At 62.5% G+C, this 21,832-nt stretch overlaps 2 protein-coding genes across 2 annotated transcripts; both read left to right on the top strand.

The window, feature by feature from the left end:
* Positions 1-3,870, top strand: LOC126232338 (trichohyalin-like). Its single transcript, XM_049942615.1, has 2 exons — positions 1-30; positions 139-3,870. Exons 1-2 carry the CDS (start codon positions 1-3, stop codon positions 3,868-3,870), a joined length of 3,762 nt encoding a protein of 1,253 aa, XP_049798572.1.
* Positions 3,871-3,908: 38 nt separating this feature from the next.
* Positions 3,909-21,831, top strand: LOC126232339 (uncharacterized). The gene is made up of 5 exons (XM_049942616.1): positions 3,909-9,814; positions 9,899-10,177; positions 10,307-11,068; positions 11,149-16,264; positions 16,372-21,831. Exons 1-5 carry the CDS (start codon positions 3,909-3,911, stop codon positions 21,829-21,831), a joined length of 17,523 nt encoding a protein of 5,840 aa, XP_049798573.1.
* Position 21,832: the final 1 nt, after the last annotated feature.

Raw genomic sequence — 21,832 nt, forward strand, 5'->3', positions numbered from 1 at the left:
ATGTTCAATGTTTTTTGGGCAGTTGAACATGTAAAGTTGAATCCCGTACGCGCGTGGTAGGATCTCTAGACCACGCGCGCGTACGGAGTTCGTCACCCATGCTGTTGCAGTGCAGTCTCATCAGAAAATCAGAAACAGCTGCGCAGAAGCGGCTGCGCAGGAACAGCTGCGCAGAAGCGGCTGCGCAGAAGCGGCTGCGCAGAAGCGGCTGCGCAGAAGCGGCTGCGCAGAAACGGCTGCGCAGAAGCGGCTGCGCAGAAGCGGCTGCGCACAAGCGGCTGCGCACAAGCGGCTGCGCAGAAGCGGCTGCGCAGAAGCGGCTGCGCAGAAGCGGCTGCGCAGAAGCGGCTGCGCAGAAGCGGCTGCGCAGAAGCGGCTGCGCAGAAGCGGCTGCGCAGAAGCGGCTGCGCAGAAGCGGCTGCGCAGAAGCGGCTGCGCAGAAGCGGCTGCGCAGAAGCGGCTGCGCAGAAGCGCCTGCGCAGAAGCGGCTGCGCAGAAGCGGCTGCGCAGAAGCGGCTGCGCAGAAACGGCTGCGCAGAAACGGCTGCGCAGAAACGGCTGCGCAGAAACGGCTGCGCAGAATCGGCTGCGCAGCAGCGGCTGCGCAGAAGCGGCTGCGCAGAAGCGGCTGCGCAGAAGCGGCTGCGCAGAAGCGGCTGCGCAGAAGCGGCTGCGCAGAAGCGGCTGCGCAGAAACAGCTGTGCAGATGCAGCTGCGCAGAAACAGCTGCGCAGAAACAGCTGCGCAGAAACAGCTGCGCAGAAACAGCTGCGCAGAAGCGGCTGCGCAGAAGCGGCTGCGCAGAAGCGGCTGCGCAGAAGCGGCTGCGCAGAAGCGGCTGCGCAGATGCAGCTGCGCAGAAACAGCTGCGCAGAAACAGCTGCGCAGAAACAGCTGCGCAGAAACAACTGCGCAGAAGCGGCTGCGCAGAAGCGGCTGCGCAGAAGCGGCTGCGCTGAAGCGGCTGCGCAGAAGCGGCTGCGCAGAAGCGGCTGCGCGGTAGCGGCTGCGCGGAAGCGGCTGCGCGGAAGCGGCTGCGCGGAAACGGCTGCGCGGAAACGGCTGCGCGGAAACGGCTGCGCGGAAGCGGCTGCGCGGAAGCGGCTGCGCGGAAGCGGCTGCGCGGAAGCGGCTGCGCGGAAGCGGCTGCGCGGAAGCGGCTGCGCGGAAGCGGCTGCGCGGAAGCGGCTGCGCGGAAGCGGCTGCGCGGAAGCGGCTGCGCGGAAGCGGCTGCGCAGAAGCGGCTGCGCAGAAGCGGCTGCGCAGAAGCGGCTGCGCAGAAGCGGCTGCGCAGAAGCGGCTGCGCAGAAACGGCTGCGCAGAAACGGCTGCGCAGAAACGGCTGCGCAGAAACGGCTGCGCAGAAACGGCTGCGCAGAAACGGCTGCGCAGAAACGGCTGCGCAGAAACGGCTGCGCAGAAGCGGCTGCGCAGAAGCGGCTGCGCAGAAGCGGCTGCGCAGAAGCAGCTGCGCAGAAGCAGCTGCGCAGAAGCAGCTGCGCAGAAGCAGCTGCGCAGAAGCAGCTGCGCAGAAGCAGCTGCGCAGAAGCAGCTGCGCAGAAACAGCTGCGCAGGAACAGCTGCGCAGGAACAGCTGCGCAGGAACAGCTGCGCAGGAACAGCTGCGCAGGAACAGCTGCGCAGGAACAGCTGCGCAGGAACAGCTGCGCAGGAACAGCTGCGCAGGAACAGCTGCGCAGGAACAGCTGCGCAGGAACAGCTGCGCAGGAACAGCTGCGCAGAAACAGCTGCGCTGGAACAGCTGCGCAGGAACAGCTGCGCAGGAACAGCTGCGCAGGAACAGCTGCGCAGAAACAGCTGCGCAGGAACAGCTGCGCAGGAACAGCTGCGCAGGAACAGCTGCGCAGGAACAGCTGCGCAGGAACAGCTGCGCAGAAACTGCTGCGCAGAAACTGCTGCGCAGAAACTGCTGCGCAGAAACAGCTGCGCAGGAACAGCTGCGCAGGAACAGCTGCGCAGGAACAGCTGCGCAGGAACAGCTGCGCAGGAACAGCTGCGCAGAAACAGCTGCGCAGGAACAGCTGCGCAGAAACAGCTGCGCAGAAACAGCTGCGCAGAAACAGCTTCGCAGAAACAGCTGCGCAGAAACAACTGCGCAGAAACAGCTGCGCAGGAACAGCTGCGCAGAAACAGCTGCGCAGAAACAGCTGCGCAGCAACAGCTGCGCAGGAACAGCTGCGCAGAAACAGCTGCGCAGGAACAGCTGCGCAGAAACAGCTGCGCAGAAACAGCTGCGCAGAAACAGCTGCGCAGAAACAGCTGCGCAGAAACAGCTGCGCAGAAACAGCTGCGCAGAAACAGCTGCGCAGAAACAGCTGCGCAGGAACAGCTGCGCAGAAACAGCTGCGCAGGAACGGCTGCGCAGGAACGGCTGCGCAGAAACGGCTGCGCAGAAACGGCTGCGCAGAAACGGCAGCGCAGAAACGGCTGCGCAGAAACGGCTGCGCAGAAACGGCTGCGCAGAAGCAGCTGCGCAGAAGCAGCTGCGCAGAAGCAGCTGCGCAGAAGCAGCTGCGCAGAAGCAGCTGCGCGGAAGCAGCTGCGCGGAAGCAGCTGCGCGGAAGCAGCTGCGCAGAAGCAGCTGCGCAGAAGCAGCTGCGCAGAAACAGCTGCGCAGAAACAGCTGCGCAGGAACAGCTGCGCAGGAACAGCTGCGCAGGAACAGCTGCGCAGGAACAGCTGCGCAGGAACAGCTGCGCAGGAACAGCTGCGCAGGAACAGCTGCGCAGGAACAGCTGCGCAGGAACAGCTGCGCAGGAACAGCTGCGCAGGAACAGCTGCGCAGGAACAGCTGCGCAGGAACAGCTGCGCAGAAACAGCTGCGCTGGAACAGCTGCGCAGGAACAGCTGCGCAGGAACAGCTGCGCAGGAACAGCTGCGCAGGAACAGCTGCGCAGAAACAGCTGCGCAGAAACAGCTGCGCAGGAACAGCTGCGCAGGAACAGCTGCGCAGGAACAGCTGCGCAGGAACAGCTGCGCAGAAACTGCTGCGCAGAAACTGCTGCGCAGAAACAGCTGCGCAGAAACAGCTGCACAGGAACAGCTGCGCAGGAACAGCTGCGCAGGAACAGCTGCGCAGGAACAGCTGCGCAGGAACAGCTGCGCAGAAACAGCTGCGCAGGAACAGCTGCGCAGAAACAGCTGCGCAGGAACAGCTGCGCAGAAACAGCTGCGCAGGAACAGCTGCGCAGAAACAACTGCGCAGAAACAACTGCGCAGAAACAGCTGCGCAGGAACAGCTGCGCAGAAACAGCTGCGCAGAAACAGCTGCGCAGAAACAGCTTCGCAGAAACAGCTGCGCAGAAACAGCTGCGCAGGAACAGCTGCGCAGGAACAGCTGCGCAGAAACAGCTGCGCAGAAACAGCTGCGCAGGAACAGCTGCGCAGGAACAGCTGCGCAGAAACAGCTGCGCAGGAACAGCTGCGCAGGAACAGCTGCGCAGGAACAGGTGCGCAGGAACAGGTGCGCAGGAACAGGTGCGCAGGAACAGGTGCGGAGGAACAGGTGCGCAGGAACAGCTGCGCAGGAACAGGTGCGCAGGAACAGCTGCGCAGGAACAGCTGCGCAGGAACAGCTGCGCAGGAACAGCTGCGCAGAAACTGCTGCGCAGAAACTGCTGCGCAGAAACTGCTGCGCAGAAACAGCTGCGCAGGAACAGCTGCGCAGGAACAGCTGCGCAGAAACTGCTGCGCAGGAACAGCTGCGCAGGAACAGCTGCGCAGGAACAGCTGCGCAGAAACAGCGGCGCAGAAACACTCTATAGCCTCCGGTTACAGGAGCGTACCTCCATGTTCAATGTTTTTTGGGCAGTTGAACATGTAAAGTTGAATCCCGTACGCGCGTGGTAGGATCTCTAGACCACGCGCGCGTACGGAGTTCGTCACCCATGCTGTTGCAGTGCAGTCTCATCAGAAAATCAGAAACAGCTGCGCAGAAGCGGCTGCGCAGGAACAGCTGCGCAGAAGCGGCTGCGCAGAAGCGGCTGCGCAGAAGCGGCTGCGCAGAAACGGCTGCGCAGAAGCGGCTGCGCAGAAGCGGCTGCGCACAAGCGGCTGCGCACAAGCGGCTGCGCAGAAGCGGCTGCGCAGAAGCGGCTGCGCAGAAGCGGCTGCGCAGAAGCGGCTGCGCAGAAGCGGCTGCGCAGAAGCGGCTGCGCAGAAGCGGCTGCGCAGAAGCGGCTGCGCAGAAGCGGCTGCGCAGAAGCGGCTGCGCAGAACCGGCTGCGCAGAAGCGGCTGCGCAGAAGCGCCTGCGCAGAAGCGGCTGCGCAGAAGCGGCTGCGCAGAAGCGGCTGCGCAGAAACGGCTGCGCAGAAACGGCTGCGCAGAAACGGCTGCGCAGAAACGGCTGCGCAGAATCGGCTGCGCAGCAGCGGCTGCGCAGAAGCGGCTGCGCAGAAGCGGCTGCGCAGAAGCGGCTGCGCAGAAGCGGCTGCGCAGAAGCGGCTGCGCAGAAGCGGCTGCACAGAAACAGCTGTGCAGATGCAGCTGCGCAGAAACAGCTGCGCAGAAACAGCTGCGCAGAAACAGCTGCGCAGAAGCGGCTGCGCAGAAGCGGCTGCGCAGAAGCGGCTGCGCAGAAGCGGCTGCGCAGAAGCGGCTGCGCAGATGCAGCTGCGCAGAAACAGCTGCGCAGAAACAGCTGCGCAGAAACAGCTGCGCAGAAACAACTGCGCAGAAGCGGCTGCGCAGAAGCGGCTGCGCAGAAGCGGCTGCGCTGAAGCGGCTGCGCAGAAGCGGCTGCGCAGAAGCGGCTGCGCGGTAGCGGCTGCGCGGAAGCGGCTGCGCGGAAGCGGCTGCGCGGAAACGGCTGCGCGGAAACGGCTGCGCGGAAACGGCTGCGCGGAAGCGGCTGCGCGGAAGCGGCTGCGCGGAAGCGGCTGCGCGGAAGCGGCTGCGCGGAAGCGGCTGCGCGGAAGCGGCTGCGCGGAAGCGGCTGCGCGGAAGCGGCTGCGCGGAAGCGGCTGCGCGGAAGCGGCTGCGCGGAAGCGGCTGCGCGGAAGCGGCTGCGCAGAAGCGGCTGCGCAGAAGCGGCTGCGCAGAAGCGGCTGCGCAGAAGCGGCTGCGCAGAAACGGCTGCGCAGAAACGGCTGCGCAGAAACGGCTGCGCAGAAACGGCTGCGCAGAAACGGCTGCGCAGAAACGGCTGCGCAGAAACGGCTGCGCAGAAACGGCTGCGCAGAAACGGCTGCGCAGAAGCGGCTGCGCAGAAGCGGCTGCGCAGAAGCGGCTGCGCAGAAGCGGCTGCGCAGAAGCAGCTGCGCAGAAGCAGCTGCGCAGAAGCAGCTGCGCAGAAGCAGCTGCGCAGAAGCAGCTGCGCAGAAGCAGCTGCGCAGAAGCAGCTGCGCAGAAACAGCTGCGCAGGAACAGCTGCGCAGGAACAGCTGCGCAGGAACAGCTGCGCAGGAACAGCTGCGCAGGAACAGCTGCGCAGGAACAGCTGCGCAGGAACAGCTGCGCAGGAACAGCTGCGCAGGAACAGCTGCGCAGGAACAGCTGCGCAGGAACAGCTGCGCAGGAACAGCTGCGCAGGAACAGCTGCGCAGGAACAGCTGCGCTGGAACAGCTGCGCAGGAACAGCTGCGCAGGAACAGCTGCGCAGGAACAGCTGCGCAGAAACAGCTGCGCAGGAACAGCTGCGCAGGAACAGCTGCGCAGGAACAGCTGCGCAGGAACAGCTGCGCAGGAACAGCTGCGCAGAAACTGCTGCGCAGAAACTGCTGCGCAGAAACTGCTGCGCAGGAACAGCTGCGCAGGAACAGCTGCGCAGGAACAGCTGCGCAGGAACAGCTGCGCAGGAACAACTGCGCAGAAACAGCTGCGCAGGAACAGCTGCGCAGAAACAGCTGCGCAGAAACAGCTGCGCAGAAACAGCTTCGCAGAAACAGCTGCGCAGAAACAACTGCGCAGAAACAGCTGCGCAGGAACAGCTGCGCAGAAACAGCTGCGCAGAAACAGCTGCGCAGCAACAGCTGCGCAGGAACAGCTGCGCAGAAACAGCTGCGCAGGAACAGCTGCGCAGAAACAGCTGCGCAGAAACAGCTGCGCAGAAACAGCTGCGCAGAAACAGCTGCGCAGAAACAGCTGCGCAGAAACAGCTGCGCAGAAACAGCTGCGCAGAAACAGCTGCGCAGGAACAGCTGCGCAGAAACAGCTGCGCAGGAACAGCTGCGCAGGAACGGCTGCGCAGAAACGGCTGCGCAGAAACGGCTGCGCAGAAACGGCAGCGCAGAAACGGCTGCGCAGAAACGGCTGCGCAGAAACGGCTGCGCAGAAGCAGCTGCGCAGAAGCAGCTGCGCAGAAGCAGCTGCGCAGAAGCAGCTGCGCGGAAGCAGCTGCGCGGAAGCAGCTGCGCGGAAGCAGCTGCGCGGAAGCAGCTGCGCAGAAGCAGCTGCGCAGAAGCAGCTGCGCAGAAACAGCTGCGCAGAAACAGCTGCGCAGGAACAGCTGCGCAGGAACAGCTGCGCAGGAACAGCTGCGCAGGAACAGCTGCGCAGGAACAGCTGCGCAGGAACAGCTGCGCAGGAACAGCTGCGCAGGAACAGCTGCGCAGGAACAGCTGCGCAGGAACAGCTGCGCAGGAACAGCTGCGCAGGAACAGCTGCACAGGAACAGCTGCGCAGAAACAGCTGCGCTGGAACAGCTGCGCAGGAACAGCTGCGCAGGAACAGCTGCGCAGGAACAGCTGCGCAGGAACAGCTGCGCAGAAACAGCTGCGCAGAAACAGCTGCGCAGGAACAGCTGCGCAGGAACAGCTGCGCAGGAACAGCTGCGCAGGAACAGCTGCGCAGAAACTGCTGCGCAGAAACTGCTGCGCAGAAACAGCTGCGCAGAAACAGCTGCACAGGAACAGCTGCGCAGGAACAGCTGCGCAGGAACAGCTGCGCAGGAACAGCTGCGCAGGAACAGCTGCGCAGAAACAGCTGCGCAGGAACAGCTGCGCAGAAACAGCTGCGCAGGAACAGCTGCGCAGAAACAGCTGCGCAGGAACAGCTGCGCAGAAACAACTGCGCAGAAACAACTGCGCAGAAACAGCTGCGCAGGAACAGCTGCGCAGAAACAGCTGCGCAGAAACAGCTGCGCAGAAACAGCTTCGCAGAAACAGCTGCGCAGAAACAGCTGCGCAGGAACAGCTGCGCAGGAACAGCTGCGCAGAAACAGCTGCGCAGAAACAGCTGCGCAGGAACAGCTGCGCAGGAACAGCTGCGCAGAAACAGCTGCGCAGGAACAGCTGCGCAGAAACAGCTGCGCAGAAACAGCTGCGCAGAAACAGCTGCGCAGAAACAGCTGCGCAGAAACAGCTGCGCAGAAACAGCTGCGCAGAAACAGCTGCGCAGAAACAGCTGCGCAGAAACAGCTGCGCAGGAACAGCTGCGCAGAAACAGCTGCGCAGGAACAGCTGCGCAGGAACAGCTGCGCAGGAACAGGTGCGCAGGAACAGGTGCGCAGGAACAGGTGCGGAGGAACAGGTGCGCAGGAACAGCTGCGCAGGAACAGGTGCGCAGGAACAGCTGCGCAGGAACAGCTGCGCAGGAACAGCTGCGCAGGAACAGCTGCGCAGAAACTGCTGCGCAGAAACTGCTGCGCAGAAACTGCTGCGCAGAAACAGCTGCGCAGGAACAGCTGCGCAGGAACAGCTGCGCAGAAACTGCTGCGCAGAAACTGCTGCGCAGAAACTGCTGCGCAGAAACTGCTGCGCAGAAACAGCTGCGCAGGAACAGCTGCGCAGGAACAGCTGCGCAGGAACAGCTGCGCAGAAACAGCTGCGCAGAAACAGCTGCGCAGGAACAGCTGCGCAGGAACAGCTGCGCAGGAACAGCTGCGCAGGAACAGCTGCGCAGAAACTGCTGCGCAGAAACTGCTGCGCAGAAACTGCTGCGCAGAAACAGCTGCGCAGAAACAGCTGCGCAGGAACAGCTGCGCAGGAACAGCTGCGCAGGAACAGCTGCGCAGGAACAGCTGCGCAGGAACAGCTGCGCAGGAACAGCTGCGCAGGAACAGCTGCGCAGAAACAGCTGCGCAGAAACAGCTGCGCAGGAACAGCTGCGCAGAAACAGCTGCGCAGGAACGGCTGCGCAGGAACGGCTGCGCAGAAACGGCTGCGCAGAAACGGCTGCGCAGAAACGGCAGCGCAGAAACGGCTGCGCAGAAACGGCTGCGCAGAAACGGCTGCGCAGAAGCAGCTGCGCAGAAGCAGCTGCGCAGAAGCAGCTGCGCAGAAGCAGCTGCGCAGAAGCAGCTGCGCAGAAGCAGCTGCGCAGAAGCAGCTGCGCAGAAGCAGCTGCGCAGAAGCAGCTGCGCAGAAGCAGCTGCGCAGAAGCAGCTGCGCAGAAGCAGCTGCGCAGAAGCAGCTGCGCAGAAACAGCTGCGCAGGAACAGCTGCGCAGGAACAGCTGCGCAGGAACAGCTGCGCAGGAACAGCTGCGCAGGAACAGCTGCGCAGGAACAGCTGCGCAGGAACAGCTGCGCAGGAACAGGTGCGCAGGAACAGCTGCGCAGGAACAGCTGCGCAGGAACAGCTGCGCAGGAACAGCTGCGCAGGAACAGCTGCGCAGGAACAGCTGCGCAGAAACAGCAGCGCAGAAACAGCCGCGCAGAAACAGCCGCGCAGAAACAGCCTCGCAGAAACAGCCGCGCAGAAACAGCCGCGCAGCAACAGCCGCGCAGCAACAGCTGCGCAGCAACAGCCGCGCAGGAACAGCCGCGCAGGAACAGCCGCGCAGGAACAGCCGCGCAGGAACAGCCGCGCAGGAACAGCCGCGCAGGAACAGCTGCGCAGGAACAGCTGCGCAGAAACAGCTGCGCAGAAACAGCTGCGCAGGAACAGCTGCGCAGGAACAGCTGCGCAGGATCAGCTGCGCAGAAACAGCTGCGCAGAAACAGCTGCGCAGGAACAGCTGCGCAGGAACAGCTGCGCAGAAACAGCTGCGCAGAAACAGCTGCGCAGAAACAGCTGCGCAGAAACAGCTGCGCAGAAACAGCTGCGCAGGAACAGCTGCGCAGAAACAGCTGCGCAGAAACAGCTGCGCAGAAACAGCTGCGCAGAAACAGCTTCGCAGAAACAGCTGCGCAGAAACAGCTGCGCAGAAACAGCTGCGCAGAAACAGCTGCGCAGGAACAGCTGCGCAGAAACAGCTGCGCAGAAACAGCTGCGCAGAAACAGCTGCGCAGGAACAGCTGCGCAGAAACAGCTGCGCAGAAACAGCTGCGCAGGAACAGCTGCGCAGAAACGGCTGCGCAGAAACAGCTGCGCAGAAACAGCTGCGCAGAAACAGCTTCGCAGAAACAGCTGCGCAGGAACAGCTGCGCAGAAACAGCTGCGCAGAAGCAGCTGCGCAGAAACAGCTGCGCAGAAACAGCTGCGCAGAAACAGCTGCGCAGAAACAGCTGCGCAGAAACAGCTGCGCAGGAACAGCTGCGCAGAAACAGCTGCGCAGGAGCTGCTGCGCAGGAACAGCTGTGCAGGAGCAGCTGCGCAGGAACAGCTGCGCAGGAACAGCTGCGCAGGAACAGCTGCGCAGGAACAGCTGCGCAGGAACAGCTGCGCAGGAACAGCTGCGCAGGAACAGCTGCGCAGGAACAGGTGCGCAGGAACAGGTGCGCAGGAACAGCTGCGCAGGAACAGCTGCGCAGGAACAGGTGCGCACGAACAGCTGCGCAGGAACAGGTGCGCAGGAACAGGTGCGCAGGAACAGGTGCGCAGGAACAGCTGCGCAGGAACAGGTGCGCAGGAACAGCTGCGCAGGAACAGCTGCGCAGGGACAGCTGCGCAGGAACAGGTGCGCAGGAACAGGTGCGCAGGAACAGCTGCGCAGTAACAGCTGCGCAGAAACAGCTGCGCAGAAACAGCCGCGCAGAAACAGCTGCGCAGAAACAGCTGCGCAGAAACAGCTGCGCAGAAACAGCTGCGCAGAAACAGCTGCGCAGAAACAGCTGCGCAGAAACAGCTGCGCAGAGACAGCTGCGCAGAGACAGCTGCGCAGAGACAGCTGCGCAGAGACAGCTGCGCAGAAACAGCTGCGCAGAAACAGCTGCGCAGAAACAGCTGCGCAGAAACAGCTGCGCAGAAACAGCTGCGCAGAAACAGCTGCGCAGAAACAGCTGCGCAGAAACAGCTGCGCAGAAACAGCGGCGCAGAAACACTCTATAGCCTCCGGTTACAGGAGCGTACCTCCATGTTCAATGTTTTTTGGGCAGTTGAACATGTAAAGTTGAATCCCGTACGCGCGTGGTAGGATCTCTAGACCACGCGCGCGTACGGAGTTCGTCACCCATGCTGTTGCAGTGAAGTCTCATCAGAAAATCAGAAACAGCTGCGCGGAGACGGCTGCGCAGAAGCGGCTGCGCGGAAGCGGCTGCGCGGAAACGGCTGCGCGGAAACGGCTGCGCGGAAACGGCTGCGCGGAAACGGCTGCGCGGGAACGGCTGCGCGGGAACGGCTGCGCGGGAACAGGTGCGCGGGAACAGGTGCGCGGGAACAGGTGCGCGGGAACAGCTGCGCAGGAACAGCTGCGCAGGAACAGGTGCGCAGGAACAGGTGCGCAGGAACAGGTGCGCAGGTACAGGTGCGCAGGAACAGGTTCGCAGGAACAGGTGCGCAGGAACAGCTGCGCAGGAACAGCTGCGCAGGAACAGGTGCGCAGGAACAGCTGCGCAGGAACAGCTGCGCAGGAACAGCTGCGCAGGAACAGCTGCGCAGGAACAGCTGCGCAGAAACAGCTGCGCAGAAACAGCTGCGCAGAAACAGCCGCGCAGAAACAGCCTCGCAGAAACATCCTCGCAGAAACAGCCGCGCAGAATCAGCCGCGCAGAAACAGCCGCGCAGGAACAGCCGCGCAGGAACAGCCGCGCAGGAACAGCTGCACAGGAACAGCTGCGCAGGAACAGCTGCGCAGGAACAGCTGCGCAGGAACAGCTGCGCAGGAACAGCTGCGCAGGAACAGCTGCGCAGGAACAGCTGCGCAGAAACAGCGGCGCAGAAACACTCTATAGCCTCCGGTTACAGGAGCGTACCTCCATGTTCAATGTTTTTTGGGCAGTTGAACATGTAAAGTTGAATCCCGTACGCGCGTGGTAGGATCTCTAGACCACGCGCGCGTACGGAGTTCGTCACCCATGCTGTTGCAGTGCAGTCTCATCAGAAAATCAGAAACAGCTGCGCAGAAGCGGCTGCGCAGGAACAGCTGCGCAGAAGCGGCTGCGCAGAAGCGGCTGCGCAGAAGCGGCTGCGCAGAAGCGGCTGCGCAGAAGCGGCTGCGCAGAAGCGGCTGCGCAGAAACGGCTGCGCAGAAGCGGCTGCGCAGAAGCGGCTGCGCAGAAGCGGCTGCGCAGAAGCGGCTGCGCACAAGCGGCTGCGCACAAGCGGCTGCGCACAAGCGGCTGCGCAGAAGCGGCTGCGCAGAAGCGGCTGCGCAGAAGCGGCTGCGCAGAAGCGGCTGCGCAGAAGCGGCTGCGCAGAAGCGGCTGCGCAGAAGCGGCTGCGCAGAAGCGGCTGCGCAGAAGCGCCTGCGCAGAAGCGGCTGCGCAGAAGCGGCTGCGCAGAAGCGGCTGCGCAGAAACGGCTGCGCAGAAACGGCTGCGCAGAAACGGCTGCGCAGAAACGGCTGCGCAGAAACGGCTGCGCAGCAGCGGCTGCGCAGAAGCGGCTGCGCAGAAGCGGCTGCGCAGAAGCGGCTGCGCAGAAGCGGCTGCGCAGAAGCGGCTGCGCAGAAGCGGCTGCGCAGAAACGGCTGCGCAGATGCAGCTGCGCAGAAACAGCTGCGCAGAAACAGCTGCGCAGAAACAGCTGCGCAGAAACAGCTGCGCAGAAGCGGCTGCGCAGAAGCGGCTGCGCAGAAGCGGCTGCGCAGAAGCGGCTGCGCTGAAGCGGCTGCGCAGATGCAGCTGCGCAGAAACAGCTGCGCAGAAACAGCTGCGCAGAAACAGCTGCGCAGAAACAACTGCGCAGAAGCGGCTGCGCAGAAGCGGCTGCGCAGAAGCGGCTGCGCAGAAGCGGCTGCGCAGAAGCGGCTGCGCAGAAGCGGCTGCGCGGAAGCGGCTGCGCGGAAGCGGCTGCGCGGAAACGGCTGCGCGGAAACGGCTGCGCGGAAACGGCTGCGCGGAAGCGGCTGCGCGGAAGCGGCTGCGCGGAAGCGGCTGCGCGGAAGCGGCTGCGCGGAAGCGGCTGCGCAGAAGCGGCTGCGCAGAAGCGGCTGCGCAGAAGCGGCTGCGCAGAAGCGGCTGCGCAGAAGCGGCTGCGCAGAAGCGGCTGCGCAGAAACGGCTGCGCAGAAACGGCTGCGCAGAAACGGCTGCGCAGAAACTGCTGCGCAGAAACAGCTGCGCAGGAACAGCTGCGCAGGAACAGCTGCGCAGGAACAGCTGCGCAGGAACAGCTGCGCAGAAACAGCTGCGCAGAAACAGCTGCGCAGGAACAGCTGCGCAGGAACAGCTGCGCAGGAACAGCTGCGCAGGAACAGCTGCGCAGAAACTGCTGCGCAGAAACTGCTGCGCAGAAACAGCTGCGCAGGAACAGCTGCGCAGGAACAGCTGCGCAGGAACAGCTGCGCAGGAACAGCTGCGCAGGAACAGCTGCGCAGGAACAGCTGCGCAGGAACAGCTGCGCAGGAACAGCTGCGCAGGAACAGCTGCGCAGAAACAGCTGCGCAGGAACAGCTGCGCAGAAACGGCTGCGCAGGAACGGCTGCGCAGGAACGGCTGCGCAGAAACGGCTGCGCAGAAACGGCTGCGCAGAAACGGCAGCGCAGAAACGGCTGCGCAGAAACGGCTGCGCAGAAACGGCTGCGCAGAAGCAGCTGCGCAGAAGCAGCTGCGCAGAAGCAGCTGCGCAGAAGCAGCTGCGCAGAAGCAGCTGCGCAGAAGCAGCTGCGCAGAAGCAGCTGCGCAGAAGCAGCTGCGCAGAAGCAGCTGCGCAGAAACAGCTGCGCAGAAACAGCTGCGCAGGAACAGCTGCGCAGGAACAGCTGCGCAGGAACAGCTGCGCAGGAACAGCTGCGCAGGAACAGCTGCGCAGGAACAGCTGCGCAGGAACAGCTGCGCAGGAACAGCTGCGCAGGAACAGCTGCGCAGAAACAGCTGCGCAGGAACAGCTGCGCAGAAACAGCTGCGCTGGAACAGCTGCGCAGGAACAGCTGCGCAGGAACAGCTGCGCAGGAACAGCTGCGCAGAAACAGCTGCGCAGAAACAGCTGCGCAGAAACAGCTGCGCAGGAACAGCTGCGCAGGAACAGCTGCGCAGGAACAGCTGCGCAGGAACAGCTGCGCAGAAACTGCTGCGCAGAAACTGCTGCGCAGAAACTGCTGCGCAGAAACAGCTGCGCAGAAACAGCTGCGCAGGAACAGCTGCGCAGGAACAGCTGCGCAGGAACAGCTGCGCAGGAACAGCTGCGCAGAAACAGCTGCGCAGAAACAGCTGCGCAGAAACAGCTGCGCAGGAACAGCTGCGCAGAAACAGCTGCGCAGGAACAGCTGCGCAGAAACAACTGCGCAGAAACAACTGCGCAGAAACAGCTGCGCAGGAACAGCTGCGCAGAAACAGCTGCGCAGAAACAGCTGCGCAGAAACAGCTTCGCAGAAACAGCTGCGCAGAAACAGCTGCGCAGGAACAGCTGCGCAGGAACAGCTGCGCAGGAACAGCTGCGCAGAAACAGCTGCGCAGAAACAGCTGCGCAGGAACAGCTGCGCAGGAACAGCTGCGCAGAAACAGCTGCGCAGGAACAGCTGCGCAGAAACAGCTGCGCAGAAACAGCTGCGCAGAAACAGCTGCGCAGAAACAGCTGCGCAGAAACAGCTGCGCAGAAACAGCTGCGCAGAAACAGCTGCGCAGGAACAGCTGCGCAGAAACAGCTGCGCAGGAACAGCTGCGCAGGAACAGCTGCGCAGGAACAGCTGCGCAGGAACAGGTGCGCAGGAACAGGTGCGCAGGAACAGGTGCGGAGGAACAGGTGCGCAGGAACAGCTGCGCAGGAACAGGTGCGCAGGAACAGCTGCGCAGGAACAGCTGCGCAGGAACAGCTGCGCAGGAACAGCTGCGCAGAAACTGCTGCGCAGAAACTGCTGCGCAGAAACTGCTGCGCAGAAACAGCTGCGCAGGAACAGCTGCGCAGGAACAGCTGCGCAGAAACTGCTGCGCAGAAACTGCTGCGCAGAAACTGCTGCGCAGAAACTGCTGCGCAGAAACAGCTGCGCAGGAACAGCTGCGCAGGAACAGCTGCGCAGGAACAGCTGCGCAGGAACAGCTGCGCAGGAACAGCTGCGCAGAAACAGCTGCGCAGAAACAGCTGCGCAGGAACAGCTGCGCAGGAACAGCTGCGCAGGAACAGCTGCGCAGGAACAGCTGCGCAGAAACTGCTGCGCAGAAACTGCTGCGCAGAAACTGCTGCGCAGAAACAGCTGCGCAGAAACAGCTGCGCAGGAACAGCTGCGCAGGAACAGCTGCGCAGGAACAGCTGCGCAGGAACAGCTGCGCAGGAACAGCTGCGCAGGAACAGCTGCGCAGGAACAGCTGCGCAGGAACAGCTGCGCAGAAACAGCTGCGCAGGAACAGCTGCGCAGAAACATCTGCGCAGGAACAGCTGCGCAGAAACAACTGCGCAGAAACAACTGCGCAGAAATAGCTGCGCAGAAACAGCTGCGCAGAAACAGCTTCGCAGAAACAGCTGCGCAGAAACAGCTGCGCAGAAACAGCTGCGCAGGAACAGCTGCGCAGGAACAGCTGCGCAGAAACAGCTGCGCAGAAACAGCTGCGCAGGAACAGCTGCGCAGAAACAGCTGCGCAGAAACAGCTGCGCAGGAACAGCTGCGCAGAAACAGCTGCGCAGAAACAGCTGCGCAGAAACAGCTGCGCAGAAACAGCTGCGCAGAAACAGCTGCGCAGAAACAGCTGCGCAGAAACAGCTGCGCAGGAACAGCTGCGCAGAAACAGCTGCGCAGGAGCAGCTGCGCAGGAACAGCTGCGCAGGAACAGCTGCGCAGGAACAGCTGCGCAGGAACAGCTGCGCAGGAACAGGTGCGCAGGAACAGGTGCGCAGGAACAGGTGCGGAGGAACAGGTGCGCAGGAACAGCTGCGCAGGAACAGGTGCGCAGGAGCAGGTGCGCAGGAACAGCTGCGCAGGAACAGCTGCGCAGGAACAGCTGCGCAGGAACAGGTGCGCAGGAACAGGTGCGCAGGAACAGGTGCGCAGGAACAGCTGCGCAGAAACAGCTGCGCAGAAACAGCTGCGCAGAAACAGCTGCGCAGAAACAGCTGCGCAGAAACAGCTGCGCAGAAACAGCTGCGCAGAAACAGCTGCGCAGAAACAGCTGCGCAGAAACAGCTCCGCAGAGACAGCTGCGCAGAGACAGCTGCGCAGAGACAGCTGCGCAGAGACATCTGCGCAGTTACAGCTGCGCAGAAACAGCTGCGCAGAAACAGCTGCGCAGAAACAGCTGCGCAGAAACAGCTGCGCAGAAACAGCTGCGCAGAAACAGCTGCGCAGAAACAGCTGCGCAGAAACAGCTGCGCAGAAATAGCTGCGCAGAAACAGATGCGAAGAAACAGCTGCGCAGAAACAGCTGCGCAGAAACAGCTGCGCAGAAACAGCGGCGCAGAAACAGCGGCGCAGAAACAGCTGCGCAGGAACAGCTGCGCAGGAACAGCTGCGCAGAAACAGCTGCGCAGAAACAGCTGCGCAGGAACAGCTGCGCAGAAACAGCTGCGCAGAAACAGCTGCGCAGAAACAGCTGCGCAGAAACAGCTATGCAGGAACAGCTGCGCAGGAACAGCTGCGCAGAAACAGCTGCGCAGAAACAGCTGCGCAGAAACAGCTGCGCAGAAACAGCTTCGCAGAAACAGCTGCGCAGGAACAGCTACGCAGAAACAGCTGCGCAGAAACAGCTGCGCAGAAACAGCTGCGCAGAAACAGCTGCGCAGAAACAGCTGCGCAGAAACAGCTGCGCAGAAACAGCTGCGCAGAAACAGCTGCGCAGAGACAGCTGCGCAGAGACAGCTGCGCAGAAACAGCTGCGAAGAAACAGCTGCGCAGAAACAGCTGCGCAGAAACAGCTGCGCAGAAAAAGCTGCGCAGAAACAGCTGCGCAGAAACAGCTGCGCAGAAACAGCTGCGCAGAAACAGCTGCGCAGAAACAGCTGCGCAGAAACAGCTGCGCAGAAACAGCGGCGCAGAAACAGCGGCGCAGAAACACTCTATAGCCTCCGGTTACAGGAGCGTACCTCCATGTTCAATGTTTTTTGGGCAGTTGAACATGTAAAGTTGAATCCCGTACGCGCGTGGTAGGATCTCTAGGCCACGCGCGCGTACGGAGTTCGTCACCCATGCTGTTGCAGTGAGTCTCATCAGAAAATCAGAAACAGCTGCGCGGAGACGGCTGCGCAGAAGCGGCTGCGCGGAAGCGGCTGCGCGGAAGCGGCTGCGCGGAAACGGCTGCGCGGAAACGGCTGCGCGGAAACGGCTGCGCGGAAACGGCTGCGCGAGAACAGCTGCGCGAGAACAGGTGCGCGGGAACAGCTGCGCGGGAACAGCTGCGCAGGAACAGCTGCGCAGGAACAGCTGCGCAGGAACAGCTGCGCAGGAACAGGTGCGCAAAAACAGGTGCGCAGGAACAGGTGCGCAGGAACAGCTGCGCAGGAACAGCTGCGCAGAAACAGCTGCGCAGAAACAGCTGCGCAGAAACAGCTTCGCAGAAACGGCTGCGCTGGAACGGCTGCGCAGAAACGGCTGCGCAGAAACGGCTGCGCAGAAACGGCTGCGCAGAAACGGCTGCGCAGAAACGGCTGCGCAGAAACGGCTGCGCAGAAAAGGCTGCGCAGAAACGGCTGCGCAGAAACAGCTGCGCAGAAACAGCTGCGCAGAAGCAGCTGCGCAGAAGCAGCTGCGCAGAAGCAGCTGCGCAGAAGCAGCTGCGCAGAGGCAGCTGCGCAGAAGCAGCTGCGCAGAAGCAGCTGCGCAGAAGCAGCTGCGCAGAAGCAGCTGCGCAGAAGCAGCTGCGCAGAAGCAGCTGCGCAGAAGCAGCTGCGCAGAAGCAGCTGCGCAGAGGCAGCTGCGCAGAAGCAGCTGCGCAGAAGCAGCTGCGCAGAAGCAGCTGCGCAGAAGCAGCTGCGCAGAAGCAGCTGTGCAGAAGCAGCTGCGCAGAAACAGCTGCGCAGAAACAGCTGCGCAGATACAGCTGCGCAGATACAGCTGCGCAGAAACAGCTGCGCAGAAACAGCTGCGCAGAAACAGCTGCGCAGAAACAGCTGCGCAGGAACAGCTGCGCAGGAACAGCTGCGCAGGAACAGCTGCGCAGGAACAGCTGCGCAGGAACAGCTGCGCAGGAACAGCTGCGCAGGAACAGCTGCGCAGGAACAGCTGCGCAGGAACAGCTGCGCAGGAACAGCTGCGCAGGTACAGCTGCGCAGGAACAGCTGCGCAGGAACAGCTGCGCAGAAACAGCTGCGCAGGAACAGCTGCGCAGGAACAGCTGCGCAGGAACAGCTGCGCAGGAACAGCTGCGCAGGTACAACTGCGCAGGAACAGCTGCGCAGGAACAGCTGCGCAGAAACAGCTGCGCAGAAACAGCTGCGCAGAAACAGCTGCGCAGAAACAGCTGCGCAGAAACAGCTGCGCAGGAACAGCTGCGCAGAAACAGCTGCGCAGGAACAGCTGCGCAGGAACAGCTGCGCAGGAACAGCTGCGCAGGAACAGGTGCGCAGGAACAGGTGCGCAGGAACAGGTGCGGAGGAACAGGTGCGCAGGAACAGCTGCGCAGGAACAGGTGCGCAGGAACAGCTGCGCAGGAACAGCTGCGCAGGAACAGCTGCGCAGGAACAGCTGCGCAGAAACTGCTGCGCAGAAACTGCTGCGCAGAAACTGCTGCGCAGAAACAGCTGCGCAGGAACAGCTGCGCAGGAACAGCTGCGCAGAAACTGCTGCGCAGAAACTGCTGCGCAGAAACTGCTGCGCAGAAACAGCTGCGCAGGAACAGCTGCGCAGGAACAGCTGCGCAGGAACAGCTGCACAGAAACAGCTGCGCAGGAACAGCTGCGCAGGAACAGCTGCGCAGGAACAGCTGCGCAGGAACAGCTGCGCAGAAACAGCTGCGCAGGAACAGCTGCGCAGAAACAGCTGCGCAGAAACTGCTGCGCAGAAACTGCTGCGCAGAAACAGCTGCGCAGAAACAGCTGCGCAGAAACAGCTGCGCAGGAACAGCTGCGCAGAAACAGCTGCGCAGGAACAGCTGCGCAGGAACAGCTGCGCAGGAACAGCTGCGCAGGAACAGGTGCGCAGGAACAGGTGCGCAGGAACAGGTGCGGAGGAACAGGTGCGCAGGAACAGCTGCGCAGGAACAGGTGCGCAGGAACAGCTGCGCAGGAACAGCTGCGCAGGAACAGCTGCGCAGGAACAGCTGCGCAGAAACTGCTGCGCAGAAACTGCTGCGCAGAAACTGCTGCGCAGAAACAGCTGCGCAGAAACAGCTGCGCAGGAACAGCTGCGCAGAAACTGCTGCGCAGAAACTGCTGCGCAGAAACTGCTGCGCAGAAACTGCTGCGCAGAAACAGCTGCGCAGGAACAGCTGCGCAGGAACAGCTGCGCAGGAACAGCTGCGCAGGAACAGCTGCGCAGGAACAGTTGCGCAGGAGCAGCTGCGCAGGAACAGCTGCGCAGGAACAGCTGCGCAGAAACAGCTGCGCAGGAACAGCTGCGCAGAAACAGCTGCGCAGAAACAGCTGCGCAGGAACAGCTGCGCAGGAACAGCTGCGCAGGAACAGCTGCGCAGGAACAGCTGCGCAGAAACAGCTGCGCAGAAACAGCTGCGCAGAAACAGCTGCGCAGGAACAGCTGCGCAGGAACAGCTGCGCAGGAACAGCTGCGCAGAAACTGCTGCGCAGAAACTGCTGCGCAGAAACAGCTGCGCAGAAACAGCTGCGCAGGAACAGCTGCGCAGAAACAGCTGCGCAGAAACAGCTGCGCAGAAACAGCTTCGCAGAAACAGCTGCGCAGAAACAGCTGCGCAGAAACAGCTGCGCAGGAACAGCTGCGCAGAAACAGCTGCGCAGAAACAGCTGCGCAGGAACAGCTGCGCAGGAACAGCTGCGCAGGAACAGCTGCGCAGGAACAGCTGCGCAGAAACAGCTGCGCAGGAACAGCTGCGCAGGAACAGCTGCGCAGGAACAGCTGCGCAGGAACAGCTGCGCAGAAACAGCTGCGCAGAAACAGCTGCGCAGAAACAGCTGCGCAGGAACAGCTGCGCAGGAACAGCTGCGCAGGAACAGCTGCGCAGGAACAGCTGCGCAGGAACAGCTGCGCAGGAACAGCTGCGCAGGAACAGCTGCGCAGGTACAGCTGCGCAGGAACAGCTGCGCAGGAACAGCTGCGCAGGAACAGCTGCGCAGGAACAGCTGCGCAGGTACAGCTGCGCAGGAACAGTTGCGCAGGAGCAGCTGCGCAGGAACAGCTGCGCAGGAACAGCTGCGCAGGAACAGCTGCGCAGGAACAGCTGCGCAGGAACAGCTGCGCAGGAGCAGCTGTGCAGGAACAGCTGCGCAGGAACAGCTGCGCAGGAACAGCTGCGCAGAAACAGCTGCGCAGAAACAGCTGCGCGGAAACAGCTGCGCGGGAACAGCTGCGCAGGAACAGCTGCGCAGGAACAGCTGCGCAGGAACAGCTGCGCAGGAACAGCTGCGCAGAAACTGCTGCGCAGAAACTGCTGCGCAGAAACAGCTGCGCAGGAACAGCTGCGCAGGAACAGCTGCGCAGGAACAGCTGCGCAGGAACAGCTGCGCAGGAACAGCTGCGCAGGAACAGCTGCGCAGGAACAGCTGCGCTGGAACAGCTGCGCAGAAACAGCTGCGCAGGAACAGCTGCGCAGAAACAGCTGCGCAGGAACAGCTGCGCAGAAACAACTGCGCAGAAACAACTGCGCAGAAACAGCTGCGCAGAAACAGCTGCGCAGAAACAGCTGCGCAGAAACAGCTTCGCAGAAACAGCTGCGCAGAAACAGCTGCGCAGGAACAGCTGCGCAGAAACAGCTGCGCAGAAACAGCTGCGCAGAAACAGCTGCGCAGAAACAGCTGCGCAGAAACAGCTGCGCAGAAACAGCTGCGCAGAAACAGCTGCGCAGAAACAGCTGCGCAGAAACAGCTGCGCAGAAACAGCTGCGCAGGAACAGCTGCGCAGAAACAGCTGCGCAGGAACAGCTGCGCAGGAACAGCTGCGCAGGAACAGCTGCGCAGGAACAGGTGCGCAGGAACAGGTGCGCAGGAACAGGTGCGGAGGAACAGGTGCGCAGGAACAGCTGCGCAGGAACAGGTGCGCAGGAACAGCTGCGCAGGAACAGCTGTGCAGGAACAGCTGCGCAGGAACAGCTGCGCAGAAACTGCTGCGCAGAAACTGCTGCGCAGAAACAGCTGCGCAGGAACAGCTGCGCAGGAACAGCTGCGCAGAAACTGCTGCGCAGAAACTGCTGCGCAGAAACTGCTGCGCAGAAACTGCTGCGCAGAAACAGCTGCGCAGGAACAGCTGCGCAGGAACAGCTGCGCAGGAACAGCTGCGCAGGAACAGCTGCGCAGGAACAGCTGCGCAGAAACAGCTGCGCAGAAACAGCTGCGCAGGAACAGCTGCGCAGGAACAGCTGCGCAGGAACAGCTGCGAAGGAACAGCTGCGCAGAAACTGCTGCGCAGAAACTGCTGCGCAGAAACTGCTGCGCAGAAACAGCTGCGCAGAAACAGCTGCGCAGGAACAGCTGCGCAGGAACAGCTGCGCAGGAACAGCTGCGCAGGAACAGCTGCGCAGGAACAGCTGCGCAGGAACAGCTGCGCAGGAACAGCTGCGCAGGAACAGCTGCGCAGAAACAGCTGCGCAGGAACAGCTGCGCAGAAACATCTGCGCAGGAACAGCTGCGCAGAAACAACTGCGCAGAAACAACTGCGCAGAAACAGCTGCGCAGAAACAGCTGCGCAGAAACAGCTTCGCAGAAACAGCTGCGCAGAAACAGCTGCGCAGAAACAGCTGCGCAGGAACAGCTGCGCAGGAACAGCTGCGCAGAAACAGCTGCGCAGAAACAGCTGCGCAGGAACAGCTGCGCAGAAACAGCTGCGCAGAAACAGCTGCGCAGGAACAGCTGCGCAGAAACAGCTGCGCAGAAACAGCTGCGCAGAAACAGCTGCGCAGAAACAGCTGCGCAGAAACAGCTGCGCAGAAACAGCTGCGCAGAAACAGCTGCGCAGGAACAGCTGCGCAGAAACAGCTGCGCAGGAGCAGCTGCGCAGGAACAGCTGCGCAGGAACAGCTGCGCAGGAACAGCTGCGCAGGAACAGCTGCGCAGGAACAGGTGCGCAGGAACAGGTGCGCAGGAACAGGTGCGGAGGAACAGGTGCGCAGGAACAGCTGCGCAGGAACAGGTGCGCAGGAGCAGGTGCGCAGGAACAGCTGCGCAGGAACAGCTGCGCAGGAACAGCTGCGCAGGAACAGGTGCGCAGGAACAGGTGCTCAGGAACAGGTGCGCAGGAACAGCTGCGCAGAAACAGCTGCGCAGAAACAGCTGCGCAGAAACAGCTGCGCAGAAACAGCTGCGCAGAAACAGCTGCGCAGAAACAGCTGCGCAGAAACAGCTGCGCAGAAACAGCTGCGCAGAAACAGCTCCGCAGAGACAGCTGCGCAGAGACAGCTGCGCAGAGACAGCTGCGCAGAGACATCTGCGCAGTTACAGCTGCGCAGAAACAGCTGCGCAGAAACAGCTGCGCAGAAACAGCTGCGCAGAAACAGCTGCGCAGAAACAGCTGCGCAGAAACAGCTGCGCAGAAACAGCTGCGCAGAAACAGCTGCGCAGAAATAGC

The sequence above is a fragment of the Schistocerca nitens genome, unplaced genomic scaffold (assembly GCF_023898315.1).
Source record: "Schistocerca nitens isolate TAMUIC-IGC-003100 unplaced genomic scaffold, iqSchNite1.1 HiC_scaffold_468, whole genome shotgun sequence".
NCBI classification, from domain to species: domain Eukaryota; kingdom Metazoa; phylum Arthropoda; class Insecta; order Orthoptera; family Acrididae; genus Schistocerca; species Schistocerca nitens.

Excerpts from the sequence above, each read along its gene's own strand:
- LOC126232338 (XM_049942615.1), top strand. The coding sequence starts at position 1 with ATGTTCAATGTTTTTTGGGCAGTTGAACAT. Across the intron at positions 31-138 it reads TTTTTTGGGCAGTTGAACAT|CTGCGCAGAAGCGGCTGCGC; the intron begins GTAAAGTTGAAT and ends AATCAGAAACAG.
- LOC126232339 (XM_049942616.1), top strand. The coding sequence starts at position 3,909 with ATGCTGTTGCAGTGCAGTCTCATCAGAAAATCAGAAACAGCTGCGCAG. Across the intron at positions 10,178-10,306 it reads GAAACACTCTATAGCCTCCG|TGAAGTCTCATCAGAAAATC; the intron begins GTTACAGGAGCG and ends ATGCTGTTGCAG. Across the intron at positions 16,265-16,371 it reads TTTTTTGGGCAGTTGAACAT|CTGCGCGGAGACGGCTGCGC; the intron begins GTAAAGTTGAAT and ends AATCAGAAACAG.